Source organism: Euprymna scolopes, chromosome 27 (assembly GCF_053919585.1).
Source record: "Euprymna scolopes isolate OS-2025 chromosome 27, ASM5391958v1, whole genome shotgun sequence".
In the NCBI taxonomy this organism is placed as follows: Eukaryota; Metazoa; Mollusca; class Cephalopoda; order Sepiida; family Sepiolidae; genus Euprymna; species Euprymna scolopes.
Window position 1 is genome coordinate 51,423,839 of NC_136508.1, and position 15,139 is coordinate 51,438,977.

Sequence of the window (15,139 nt, forward strand, 5' to 3'; positions counted from 1 at the left end):
CAGGGGCAGATCTTTGTGCGCTCAAATTAAGGGGGTGGCGGCAACAAAGGTCAGACGTGGCAATTCTGGACCTGTGTTAGGCCTACCTGCAGATACGCATTGAAAAAGCGCTGTGGCCATTTCAAACTGTGGAAGTTAAAGCAACTTACTATTGTTTGACTAGGCTAGGGTTCGGTCTCTACATGGCACCAGGCATTATGACAACAATTATGCACATGATCCAGCAACAGGATGAGGCTGTGTGCCATGCAACATCGTTTTGATGATATCTTTGTAAATGAGAGCCATATGTTCGCCCAATCGGTCAAAGAGCACTTTGAGAACTTCAGATTGACATGCAAGAAACCGGAGCGTCTGTGAGACGGAGCAAAATTACTTGGCCTGCACGTGAGCGGTAGTAAGGAGGGACTCTACTGGAAGAGAGGTGGTGACATTCTGGAAGTCCCATCCAACATCACTCGTTGGAGCGTTTTTTCTGTTTGTGGAATGCTGGTGGGCCACTTCCCTGTGTGTGGTTGATTCAGTGTGGCAGTGGCAGCCATAAAACGTGCCACATCCATATTATTGGGATTATAAAGTGCATGATGCCATGCTCCTGAACATCCTGCTGCCAACTGTGGCCAGGGTGACTCGTGACAACCTTGTGCGAGGGAACTTGTGCGTTAACAAGAATGAGTTCACGGTCTGGGTGGACGCTAGTTCACTAGCCCTTGCAGTTGATGATGGCATTATCGAAGACGCCTGTTGGCTTCGCCCAGAGAATGATTCTAGGCACATAAATCTGGCCGAACTTGATGCCACATTGAAGGAAGTTACTTTGGCACTTCAGTTGCAAGCCAGGGTACTCCATATTATCATGGACTCTGCGTGCACTCATTAGTGGATAACCAATACATTGACCAAAGAGCACGGCTAACCACATGCGCAGCGAGTGAGATGTTGATACAAAGGCGGCTTGCCACCCTGGTCGATATGATCAAAGAGTACAACCTGACTGTAGACCTAACATTGACTAGGTCTGCAAGCAACAGAGTAGATGCGCTGACACAAGTACCACAACGGTGGCTGCTGGCTGAAATCCGGAGAGGCTCTGAGACGCTGCAATGGCCGTGTGCAGCCGTCACGTGTAATATGAATGCGGATCGCATCATTGAGATTCATCGGCAATGTGGACACCCAGGGGTTAAGTGGACACTATATTTTGCCAATATGTTTGACTCAGAAGTAAGAAAGGCAGATGTCAAAAGAACAGTGGAAAGTTGCCAGGCATGTCACTCAATCGACCTGGCTCCGATACAGTGGAAAACAGGCAATTGGGAGTGAGCAGCACGTGGCAGAGAGTGGGAATGGATATCATATATTATGGTGGCAATCACTTCTTTACCCTCATCGATTGTAGACCTACGACGCTTCACAGTCTGGAGACCACTCAGGCATCAGGACTCCCCCTACATTATTCGCCGGCTGTCATCTGTGTTCTTTGAAAAAGGCGCGCCCGAAGAGTACTGACGAACAATGATTCAGCCTTCTGCAGCCAGCAGGTCAGGCAGTTTCTGAAGTTGTCAACGAGGAAGGACGGGGTTGTACGCACTAGGGAATCCTATCTGAGTGAAGCTGCTGGGAAGCCGGTGCACTGACAGATATAAACGGGGCTTAGTAACTGATGTGGTGAGTCAGCAGTCAGTCATGGTTGTAGGTGTGCCTCGTCATGTTAGGAACCTGAGGCCAGCGACACAGTTGCAACCACCACTGGATGACGGAAGTGACTTTGGGTCTGAGGCCTGTGGGCCATTGTTCTGTTTTGCACCATCTTCCTCATGAAGCAGTGAATTTGATATTAATAGCCCCCCAGGGGAGGCAGTGTTCTTCGACCCTCAGACTGCGGATGGAAGTGCAAGTGAACAAGAGGCCTGCACAGTCCCCCTTTGAAGAAGCACCCGACGGAAGAGAGCGCCACCTCCCTGCCATCTCTGTGATCATGAGATCAGGGGGGGATGTGGGGAAAATAGAAACGAAAATACAAATGACCTACCTGTGAAGCGCCCATGTGTCTGCCTGTCATGCGTGTTGAACAGGAAAAGGAGAAACCTAGATGGCGTCTCATGTGATCTCGCGAGGGTGAATGTAATAAAAAAGCAGGTCACTTGGAGAAGTGGATGAGTTTTCGCAGTATAGACATTAAAAAGGGAACGTTACAAGATGGTTACTCAGTGCATTGGAACGAGTGAGGAAGGTTCACGGACGCGCAAGCAGAGGACGACCTAGATCCACGTACATCCAACAAATAGCACATGGTGTGAACCTGAAGGTCTGAGGCAACTGATGGAAGACAGGAAACTCTGGAGAGGAAGAGTCACATTGGTCCGGGCAAGGAGCCCGTCATGATGATGATGATGATGAGAAAGGTTCCATTTCTACAGTATTTATTATTACAGACACATGCACACACACACACACACACATTTATCATTTTATTTATTATTTATTCATTTTTATTTTCTTAGACGAGAAGATAGCAGTGAGAAGCGTCTTCAAAGAAGCCAGCAAAATGACGAAATTGATTCTCGGTTTTCATACGAACGCTACAAAGATCTACCAGAACGAACAGGTTGGCTTATCAATATGCACCCAGTAAGTTGAATATTTTTTTTTTTTTTTTTTCTGTTTTTGGCACTTGCTTAAGAAAACTAACCTTAACTAGTGGGACCTGTGGAAATTCCGCAGGGGACTCATTCATATGTAATATATTGATGTTGGCATTCTGTAGTGTTTTTGTTTGTTTTTGTTTTACGGCATATCAACCCTTTTCAGGTTATTTAATGCCGAATCCAGTGATTTTGAAGAACAATTTTTTAATAGAATATATTTGTTTTTTTTTAATCGGTTTCTATTTAACCCATAGTTGGGACCCTAACAGGTACTACCACTCTGAGTCAGAGTGGACCTGAGAGCAATGGCAATTAAAGGGTGGCTCCACACTCCCCAAAGCCCACAAGCTGGGGCCTCACCATCGGATATAGTTTAGAGTCATATCCAGGACCGGCATTCTGTAGTGGGGGTTACATTGATCAGTAAGGTGTCAATATAACAAAATTTACTAAAATAATTTTAGGATCACAAAAAAAAAAAAAAAGTAAATATAGGAATTACCAAAGATACATATCAAAATAAGCATAAAAACAGGATCAAAGCAACTCCTGGGCAAGGCTGGGTAATACTGTTATATATATGTAAATTATTTTTTACTATAATAATTAAATACCTACAGACACTAGTGTTTCATCCTTTCGGGAATCTTCAGTGCAGGGTGTCACGATTAACACCAGTCGAACCATTCGAACCCGGCAACACAAACCATCTGGCTCGATTAGCAGAGACCGTATCCATTCGGCTAGCATTAATCGCGTGAAATAACGTTGAATTTAAACATTTTAATTTTAAATGTTCTTTACGTCAGTCAGACAGTGATCTAATCGTTATATGATGATCTATGCATATATATATATATATATATATATATATATATATATATATTAATGGTCTATAGTAATAAGCAGTAAGATTGTGCACCTATAACTTTTTAATATGGATTCCAGTAACTTACTCATGACACACAGGAGACTTATTGGTCGTTTTAAGTAGTTTTAAGGCTCCCAAAATTCATACTAGAATTTTCCTCAAAAACCCATAACATAACAGGTAAAGTACTAAGTAAAAATGCAGTTTTGAATGAAAATGGAGGTTGAGAGTTCAATCCTTAGTATGGGTGATACTAAGGATATAATTACGAATTACTTAAGACTTCTATGAGAGCATGGCGAAGTAAAATCAGGAACAAACAATAGGAAGGGGACTGGGAGAGGAGAGAGAGACTCCCCAGCTCTAAAACAGGTTTCTCAAAACAATCTAGTTTCAACATATAGAGTGCTGAACAGGTCAATGGAATCATGTTATGTTAGATACAAAAAGTCTCAGTTCTCGGTAAGAAGGCAACACACCAAAGTCTGGGCTTCAGTAAAAAAAAAAAAAAACGGAGAAGGAAAACCCACTTCTCACAAGTTTTTTAGTTCATTACAGAAACAATTGCCTCAAAACTCCACTGATCTTCGCACTCAATATCAATACTGCCTCGAAGTTCACTACGCACCATCTCCCAAGTGGTCTCTCCCACCTTTATGCCAGCAAATGTTATCATATTTGCATATGGCCAAGTTCACCTCTTGCCAATCCTTGCAGCTACGAGATTGCGTTTCCCATAAGACCTACTCACTGTAATGGTGGTGTTTCTTCCTTAGCATCAATTATTGCCCTGCACGCCAGAAACAAACGAACCCTCTTACGTCGAGAGCTAAGGTTAGTCTAACTTTTGTGTCCAGACATGGCAACAAGATACATTTGAAGAAGGTCAAAGGTCACATCGATCAAAAACAGATAAAATTGTACGGAGGAAAAAAATAAAATTTCGTTTTTGTCAAAATTTTATCAAATTACAAAAAAAAAACCCCAAAAATGGGGGCAGATGAGGGATCACTAGTTGAAACTGAAAAAATTTAGACATTTTCACACACTGCACAGGTGGATTTATGAAACCTAATATTATTTTTATTATAAAGCTCTATTCGAAAGGGTATTGAGTCCTTTTTGTATGCAGGATCTGTTCCGACTCTGAGGAGTTAAGTGAAAATGCATTTGTATAATAAAATCTTTCATTTTATTAATTGTAAATGAATAATTAAAAAAAATTTTTTTTTTTTTTTTTTTTTTTTTTAGGCTGATGTTTTGGATGATGAAAAACGTCTTGTCAGCGCTGTGGATTATTACTTTGTTGAAGAAGATGGCGGAAGGTTTAAGGTTTGGATGATTTTTGCTTATTTGCCTGTCTTTTGGAACCATGTCATTAATATGGGAGGGGAGATTATCTTCAAACAGCGTTCTGAATTGATAATTGAACACCGGACTTTACTAAGTAGATATTAATAAGTCCCTCGTACCTATTCCCTTTTTTTTTTTTATGGAAAGTAGATAATGCAGTGGATGTGTTATCAGTAGCTCCAGTAACTCTCGCTTTTCCTTTTTTGTCCCTCAGTCTTCATTCAAATGAGTGATTTTTCTGACAAAGGGTGAAGAAAAAGCTGCTTTCAAGGTCGGTAGTACTTTGTGAACAGTAACCTGAGATGTTGGAAATTTTCTGTTTCTATGCCTATCCTTGTGGCCATGTCACTAGTAAGGGTGCTGGAAGTAAACCTTTTGTCTGGGCTGACGTTATCCGACTGATAGTCAGGAACCCGAACCTTGGATTAACCACAAAGGAGGCTGTCCTATCAGCAGATGCAAAGTACTGGAGCTGCTGTATTGCCATTTGGTGAATGGATTCTGGACCATGCAGTAGTCTCTGGTGGGGCCTCTCGATGCCATACTAGTGGGTAATTGTTACGGCTTAACCTTATCATGTGCTACTAAAAAAAAAAAAAAGAAAAGAATTTTCCTGTCCTTTTCTCTCTTACTTTCCCTCTCTATCCTGCTCTAACCAAGTATGCCGACCTGTTCCACAAATCCCAAAACCTCAACATGAAATATCTCCAGAAAAAAAACAACACAAATAAACCTAGAACCTCATCCTTTAACGTAGACCCCTACTACCATGTCTCCTTCTCCAACATCAGGGATCTACGTTCCAACCTTCCAGAGGTTGAAACAATTACAGGAGACGAAACTGGATATAAACTGGAATAGGACCGACCACTTCCCTAGATGAGTTCAATATTACCAATTACAGGATACTCTAACTTAACATCTAAATCTGATCCCCAAGATCGCCATGGGCATGGAATATATGCGTACATTTAAGATGGCTTCCCATGTGGCAGAGATATCTCTAGAGAAGATCCTAATTTACCTTATATGTGCTTCCGGGTTGCACTTGCTTACACCACTGCATTTATATTTGCCCTCTATCGGCCCCATAACAGCGGAGTTACTATATTTATGAGTATATCTGAGAAAATAGACCACATCCTGTCTACACATCCCTCGGCTAACATTCACATCTGTGGTGACTTCAACGTCCATAACGTGGAATGGCTGACCCACTCAAATAAGACAGGCGATGAGGGGAGGCTCTGTCATGATTTTGCCATTGCTTATGACCTCACTCAGATTGTTTGTGAGCCCACCACTTTTTCCATAGCTACCAACGTAATAGATGCACTGAGACTAAAGCTGATTTCAGGAACGCCAGCAACCACTGTAAAAGAGTAATAAAAAATGCAAGAGAGCTATATGCTCAGTCTGTTAAATCCAAAGTAGCTGATCAGTGGCTTGGTTCCCACCAGTTTTGGCAAATAACAAATAGGATCCTGAACAGAAGTGTGCGTTCTATCCCAACCATTATCAATGGACCAGAGGTGATCTCGTCAGCATCAGACAAGGCCAAACTATTTGCCAAGAACTTTGCAGCTAATTCTACCCTATGCGATGAAGGCCATCAACTCCCCATATTTCCTCCTATAACAAAAAACACGCTAGGTAACATACAAATATCTGTGCATGAGGTCGCCAAGCTAATCAAGAACCTTGATTCCAGTAAAGCAACTGGCCCTGACAGCATCCCAATTATAGTGTTAAAAAAGCTTCAACCAGAACTTGCTCCCATACTTACGAAACTGTTTAAGCGTTACCTGAAGGAGAAGTGCTTTCCAACACCCTGGAAAACCTCATCTGTATGCCCTGTATTTAAGAATTCAGGTGATAAGTCGTCTCCCTCTCAGTACAGACCAATAAGTCTCCTGTGTGTCATGAGTAAGTTGCTGGAATCCATATTAAATAAAAAAATAGTCAACCACCTCAACAGAAATAACCTTAGTGACACGCAATATGGTTTCCGTTCTGCAAGATCTACCGCAGATGTGCTAATGGTTATATCTCATAGGATTAGCGAATCTCTTGACAAAGGCTTCTTTTCTAGGGCAATTGCTCTTGACATATCAAAGGCCTTCAACAAGGTATGGCATAAAGTCCTACTTCACAAGATTTCCAGCTACGGTATAGCTGGAAATGTTTTCTCAATCATTAAATCATTTCTCTCTGACAGGCTCATAAGAATAGTGGTCGATGGACAAAAATCAGAGGCCTGCACTATAAATGCTGGAGTCCCTCAGGGGTCAATCCTAGGCCCAACTCTCTTCCTGATCTACATCAATGATCTCCCTAAACACATACTTAAATCGTTCGTTGACATCTCTGCTGATGACACGACCATCTATGGCAACACATCAAAGGCTGTGAATGACAAAGTTCTCTCTGATTCTCTCTCTTCTGATCTCGAGCGCGTGGTTCAGTGGGGGAAGACGTGGCTGGTTACCTTTAATGCATCTAAAACCAAACTCCTATCTTTACATCATCAACGCTCTGATCCCCATCTGGCATCAATTGTAATGAATGGCTCTCGTCTAGGAGAAGCTCCATGTTTTGACAAGCTTCTGGGCTTGACCTTTACTCCTGATCTGAAATGGAACACGTACATCAAGTCTGTTGCTAAGGTCGCTGAAAAGATAGTGGGATCCTTCTACCGCTCCAGAAGATATCTCACTACTGATGCAATTCTCTATCTATATAAAAGCCAAGTATGTCCAAGGATGGAATACTGCTGCCATATCTGTGCAGGAGCTGCTAAAAACAGCCTATCCTGCTGTGAGAGAGTACAAAATAGACTTCATGGCTTAGTGGGGTATGCCCTTTTATCTTCCCTGCAACCTCTCTCCCACAGAAGAGATGTTGCGAGCCTATCTTTGTTTTATCGTTATTTCCATGGCAAGTGCTCGTCTGAGCTCCAATCTCTGATTATCCCTCACCAATCTTTTATGAAAAACATCCCTCTAGCTGAAACCACTGTCAAAAATTTTCCCCACTCTTTATCTGTGCCTAAATCAAAACGTAGATTCCCTGAACAAAGCTTCTTTCTTAGAACTGCATGCCTGTGGAACTCTGTTCCGTCTGCCTTCTTCCCACCTGACTACAACCTTGATGTTTTCAAGTCCAATGTAAACAAATTCCTGATGAACCACTCCCCCTTAAGTAAACACTTTATTAAGTATCCACACTAACGTACTGAACATGCAATAACCCTTATCCCCGAGTGGCTTCCGGGCCTTGATAAGTGGTGACCACCTTGTAAAAAAAAAAAATGTCATCATTTTTTTGTTTTGTTTCATTTTTATTTCAACCAAAGTTATCGAAAATAAAGAGTCTCTTTCCTGGGGCTTATACTTGACTTCTATATGAGACTAGCAGGGAGACCCGATGTTGCCCAGGATTATTCCACACTTCCAATACTTTTATTGCCCTTGAAATCTGCAATTGCCCCCTTTTCAATCAAATCTATTAATTGCCAGCTCTAGTCAGAGACCCCCCCCCCATGTTGCACTAAAATGCATTGTAGTCTACATTGCACTGTAGAGAACTTATTTGTTTATTTGATTGAATTAAAGTTTGAAATACAAAAGTCAAATATCATGGTTCAAAACAGGAACATTTGTTTCAGAGGCATCCCTGTCCTACCAAAGAACCTATTCTTATTTCATATGCCAGACCCTTCTAAGATTAAGATGCAAACTTTAGCATTCAGAGGGTAGCTGGTGTTTTTTCACACACACACACACACACACACACACACACACACACACACACACACACACACACAGGGTGCAACTGATATTTGCAGAAAGTGTCAGTTTGTGTTTTTGTTTTATTTTAATTTTTTACTTGTGAACCCGTGTGCACTCCCTCAACAACCGCCAATTTGAGAGACGACAACATTGCCAGAAGAGAAGACGAAGGAGAAGAAAACTATAGAAATGGTGTTTGGGTTGGCGATGTCGTCAAGTGGGTAGCAGGTGATTTTTATCGTAGAGCTTGTTAGGGAGTTGCATAAATCAAATAAATAAAAATAAATAATAATGTAAAATAAACTTTTGTTTATTTTCGTTTAAAAAAAAGAAATTTTTTTGTGTGTGCGCAAAGGTGGTAGTCTGTATGAAAGAAGGAAGGGAGGAAAAAGGTGAGAGAAAGAGTCCGACTACGTGTTGTGGCGAAGTGAGAGAAAGATAAAGTCAAGCAATGTGCCTTGATGTGTGAGACAAACTGTCAACTTAGCTATTGAATTCACTCGGCGAGCATTTGGCTTGCAACTTGTATTTCTGGTGGTGTCTGTTGTCCCTTTCTGATGAGAGTTCTTCTTGCCTTTTTAAATTTTTTTAGATGCTCCCAGAGGTTTGTAAAAAGTAAGTTTTTTAAATTGAGCCCTGATTGGTCAAAAAAAATTTTTTTTTTTTTTGTTAATCTAATTTTCACCCCAAACAAGGCACAGTGCCACTTTGAAGCAGGGGGCTACTATCAGGGACTTAATTTGCAGGGGCATTATGAAGGGAGATGAGTAGAAAGATGTTTGTTCACATTACACTTGAACTTCTGCATATCAGTACAGTAGGGAAAGCAGAATCCCGGAAGGGAGTTCCAAAGACCTGCAGTTCTGGGGGAGAAACTATTGGAGTAAAAGGCTTTCTTGCACCTAGGGATCTCTACTGTAGAGGGATGAGACTTACTAGCTTGTCGGGTTTGTCAGGGGTAGTTATGTCGAGGAGGTACAAGTGTTTGCAGTTCGTCAGAGCATTCACCATTAATTAAAGTATTTCATATTTCTAACAAAGAAACATGTTTTCAACCGTGTCGGCCATTTCTCAAGCGTCTTGTTTTTTTGGCCCAAGTTGTTGCGTGTGGGTGAATACTGTAATGCTCGCGCAAATGAATGTATAAATTTTAATGTGTGTGTGTGTGTCTGTTGGAGACGCCCCTCCATGGGATTAATGGACTATCTCATGACGTCATTTCCTCTGGTAACGTCACTTCCAGTAACGAGTACCGGTGCCCGGCAGTCAGAGATTAGTACGCACACAAGGAGGTTGTGTGCAAACGCCCAACAGTTGAGGAATGGTATTGCTCAACCCGCCTTGCCTGTAATATATGTGATTGCATGTTTGTTTCTAAAAGTCCTGTGTTTCTTTTGTTTTATTACCATTTAACACCATAACAGTGTCTTAGAAAAATAAAATAAGAAACAGCACAAGTCGTTAATTATAATTGGGATGAATTTTAATAATGATCAATATAAATTTTGTTTTTAATTCAGGCCACTTTACTTTTTCGACCGTATTTCTATGTTGCCACAAAAGCTAACTGTGAAAGAGAAGTGGCGTCGTATCTCACCAAACGATTTTCTGGAAAGATTGCTTCTGTAGAAACTGTCTCAAAAGAAGATCTTGATCTGGTAAGTATTATTTGTGAAATTTTAAAGTTTTGAATAAAAATCTTTTTCTTTTTTTTATCACATAATAAAAATAGAAAAAAAAAACAAAAACCAGTTCTTTAAACTTTAATGTCTAATAAAGCAAGAAGCTGAATAATCCACTAGACTAGAATGAATTTTTGTCCTGGAATCCAGTAAGAGCAATAGACCACAAGAAATATATACCATCTTTAATATAAATCTTACCTGTCTGTTTAAATGTATGTATGTATGTATGCATGCATCTATGTTTGTATATCTGCCTAACACTTTGTCCAGAATTCCCCCAATATTAAAAAATAAAAAAATTTTTTTTTTTTTTTTTTTTAATCCAAAGTCAGGATTTTGGATTTGTTTCAGAAAATTGTCAGTGTTTGAGAATGACAATGTATGGAAGCAAGGAAAAAAAACAGATCACAAGAACATTCTTAATATTAAAAGATATTACGCCTGCAACACATTTCAGGTTCCATGACCAATCCATTGATAATTCTTGGGATATTCTCTGTCATTTTCAAAACAATCCCCAAAAGTACATCACTTGTCATCTCTCTTTCTTCCTTAAGACAAACCACTGTCCTTTTCAATACATGCCACATAACACCTATTTGGATGCAAGAAAATTATCCTGATACTAAATCTGACCTTTATTTCTGGAGATTAGACACCATTTTCATGTACTATAGATCATATTATATTATTGGTTACAAATGAAAAACACAAAATCGTCAGTTTAAACGATATTTGTCCTCTTAACCCTTTTGTGTTAAGTGTTATCTTCCCTTTTTATATTCCAGCAGTAGTCTGCCAACATGCCAGGGTTCCATTTTCCTTTAAAACGTTTCTCCATCAATGAAATATACTGATGGCCATGTTCATCAAACGCATTACTAAGATTCTCCGCAAAGTTCTTGAAAGTGACAATTTTGCAAAAATTGTACCATATTCGAGAAAAAAGACGAGAAATGGATTTTCCATGCCATTGTGTTGATAAAAATAGTCACAGATGTCCTGTACTTTTTTTTTTGTGTTGTTGAAAATGCCCTTGTTTGGTTTTATCTGTTCTAATCCTCAAACTACGATCTTCTTTCATTTATATATTTAAGAAGTTATTAGTATTGCCTGGCTAAAAAAAAGCAATCTTTTAGAGTTGCTATTGCCTAAACAGGATATGCTGATGTTTTTTTTTCTTCTTTTTCTTCTTAGCATAATCATTTGGTGGGCTTAAAAAGGACATACCTGAAATTGAGTTTCCTTACAACTGAAGAACTTACAAAAGTAAAACGTGAAATCATGCCATCAGTGAAAAAAAATAAGGAACGAGAGAAATCAATGGATAATTATGCTGCCATGTTGAGCATGTGAGTTTTTTTAATTTTTTTTATTTAATCTGATGTAAAAAAAATACATATATATATATATATATATATATATGTATATGTATTTGTATAGTTCAATCAAGACATTAAAAAATGAAAATATCGAAAAAGGGTTATATTGTACATATCCGTTATGGAATGAAGTTCTCTGAAAAAAAAAAAATTTAATTTCATCAAGTAGTTTTTTTTTTTTTTACAGCAAGAAAACAATTTGTTATGATACCGAGAAAAAGGTCCGATTTTTAGGAAGAAAAACTAGTAATAAAGATGGGGAGGGAGTGTCGGCGCTTTACATGGAGTTATCTCCCCGTGGCGTGTTGAAAATCTCCATAATGGCTGACTTCAACGCGCTCTCATAAGAAAGTGTTTTTCCGCTGTAAAAAAAAACAAAACTACTCAATCAAATTCAATGAAAGAGATCTTCAGTCCAAAACTGATACGTACAACGTAACCTTTTTCGATATTTTCATTTTTTTAATGTCTTGATTAAACTATACAAGTACATATATATAATCCTGTTGACACACAGGTTTTCGCCAGATCACTGAAGTTAAGCAACTTTGAGCCTGGCCAGTACCAGATGGGTTACTATTTGGGAAGGCTAGGCACTGTATATACCGTGCTGAGTCGTAGAAATTTCCAGGTTGGTATGAGGGTGGGGTGCATTAATTCGCTGGAAGAGATGGACCCCCAGTCTTCGTTAGGACGTGCATCTGGAAGAAGGAAACTGATATAAAAACCTGCTGTGCACTGTATTAGTGCAATACTTAGTACAAGTATTTACTTTCTATATATGCTTCGTTTTTATTCTCTATTTACAGGCAGCATGGCAGCGAAGAAGGTGGTCGTGTGTCCAAGAAAATAGCTGAGCAAATGGATAATATTCTTGACATAAGGTGAGCAAAGTGCCAAAAATAAAAAAAATTTGAAATGCTGTATTAGTTATCCTACTTGTTACCAAAGGGAAGTAATTACTAAAATCATTGAAAGAGTTATCTCCCTTAGAATTTAGCAGATGAATATGTGTCTGTGCACTTATTCATAGACACTGTTTTGCTGTAATAAAAACAAACTGACTTCTTCCCCAACATTGCATGAGTGGATGAATACGATAAAATTTTCAAAACATTGTGTGCAACATAACTGTTCTGTTTATTTAATTTTTAATTTTTTTTTTTTTGATCATTTTTCTGTCGGAGATATAAAGATCTCTCAAGGATGGAAGTCAGTGTAGATGTTGATTGTGAAAAGTCTGATGGTTGGTGTTTGTGCTCCGCATAGCTATATTGTTACTTTTGAAATTTTAGATGTTATTAGAAATTTAAGAACGCCCCAAAACGATATTCATTTTTAGGTACTTGTACAGTTGAATCAAGATATTAAAAAATGAAAATATCGAAAAAAGGTTATATTGCACTCTTCTAAATTTATTATCCCCCAACGATATATCCATAAAAATGCAATCAATAATATAATGTATGTTTTTTTTTTTCAAATTTATATATTTTATTTATTCATTTATTTTATTTATTTATTTATTTATTTTTTTTTAGAGAATATGATGTTCCTTATCATGTCCGTGTGTCGATTGATTTGAAAATATTTGTCGGCCATTGGTATTCAGTAAAAGGACGTGGTTCTGCTTCTCCTGAAATTCGACTTCGAGATGATTTGGTCGACAGACCTGTGAGTAATTTTTTTATGACTTTATAATCCTTTAAGATTTTTATCAAAGTAATAATTGACTTTACCAATTACTAGTGTAAGAAATGCTTTAGGAAGTGTTTGTTTATTTTCCTATTGGAACTGTTGATGCAGGGGGAAAAAAATCAAGATTACTTTATTATATGGAAAATTAGCAGGCTACTCGGCGTAACCCGTTCATAAAATATGCTTAAATAAAATATTTTAATTTATGTAGTACCCAATATATAGTGATTTCAAAAGTAAAAAAATGACTTGGATGCCATCAGTTAGAATCAAAACCAAAACATATAGTGCTCCAGCCTTAGTCGTTACCATTTCAGTTATCATCAGATAAATAAGAAATAGTAAAAAAAATAAATAAATAATAAAATGAACCAACTATAATACATGAATGTATATTTGCGCATGCGTACAAGAGCATTTTAAGTTGAGTTATACCTGCCAAGTTTCAATTTTTTTTTCAACTTTGTCCCCTTAGCAGCTATTTTTATTGGTTAAAAATCCATTAAAGTAAAAAAAAAAACAAATGACTTGGACGCCATCAGTTAGAATCATAATCAAAACATATAGCTCTCCAACCTTACTCTTTATCATCTCACCTAAAAATAATGCTGTTAAAGATATAAATGTATATTTACACATATGTATAAATAACATGTTTGGTTGACTTGGGTCTGCTAAGTTCCAATTTTTACCCCTTAGCAGTTACTTTTACTGGCTAAAGACGAAATTGAATTTGTTTCCAAGGTCCAAATCCCTTATATATTAAATTTCAAATCTGTAGACCAAACATTGGCAGAGGAATTTGTTAGAGACCATTCCTCACATAGATAAAGTCATTTTTATATATAAGTATATCTATCATCAATGTAATATATAAGTATAACTATCATCAATGGACCTGAGGTAATATCATCAGTATCAGACAAAGCCAAACTCTTTGCCAAGAACTTTGCAGCTAATTCTACCCTTTGCGATTAAGGGTGCCAACCTCCAATATTTCATCCTGTATCAGAAAACACGCTATGTGATATACATATATCTGTACGTGATGTTGCCAAGCTAATCAAAAACCTTGATTTCAGTAAAGCAACCGGCCCTGACGGTATTCCAATTGTAGTACTCAAAAATCTACAACCAGAACTAGCGCCCATACTTACAAAACTGTTTAAACGTTGTCTTAAGGAGAATTGCTTCCCATCACCCTGGAAAATCTCATCAGTATGCCCTGTATTTAAGAATTCAGGTGATCGCTCATCCCCCTCTCAGTACAGACCAAGAAATCTCCTGTGCGTCATGAGTAAGTTGCTGGAATCTGTGTTAAATACAGAAGTAATCAACCATCTCAGCAAAAATAACCTTCTTAGTGACACACAATATGGTTTCCGTTCTGCTAGATCTACAGCAGATGTGCTTCTAGTTATATCTCATAAGACTAGTGAATCCCTCGATGGAGGCAACCTTTCTAGGGCAATTGCTCTTAACATATCTAAGGCCTTTGATAGGATATGGCATGAAGGTTTACTTCACAAGATCTCTAGCTATGGTATAGCTGGAAATGTCTTCTCAATTATTAAATCATTTCTTTCTGACAGGTTCATAAGAGTAGTAGTTGATGGGAAAAAATCAGAAGCTCACAGTATTAATGCTGGAGTCCTTCAGGGGTTCATTTTGGGATCAACTCTTTTCCTGATCTACATTAATGATCTTCCAA

At 38.5% G+C, this 15,139-nt stretch overlaps 1 protein-coding gene across 1 annotated transcript in view; it reads left to right on the plus strand.

The window, feature by feature from the left end:
• Positions 1-15,139, plus strand: part of LOC145248856 (DNA polymerase epsilon catalytic subunit A-like) — a 191,724-nt gene that overhangs the window by 10,997 nt on the left and 165,588 nt on the right. Inside the window, exons 2-7 of the mRNA XM_080110580.1 lie at positions 2,505-2,631; positions 4,771-4,851; positions 10,184-10,321; positions 11,546-11,700; positions 12,540-12,614; positions 13,272-13,404. Coding sequence (XP_079966706.1) covers positions 2,505-2,631; positions 4,771-4,851; positions 10,184-10,321; positions 11,546-11,700; positions 12,540-12,614; positions 13,272-13,404 — 709 coding nt within the window. The remainder of the gene's footprint in view (positions 1-2,504; positions 2,632-4,770; positions 4,852-10,183; positions 10,322-11,545; positions 11,701-12,539; positions 12,615-13,271; positions 13,405-15,139) is intronic.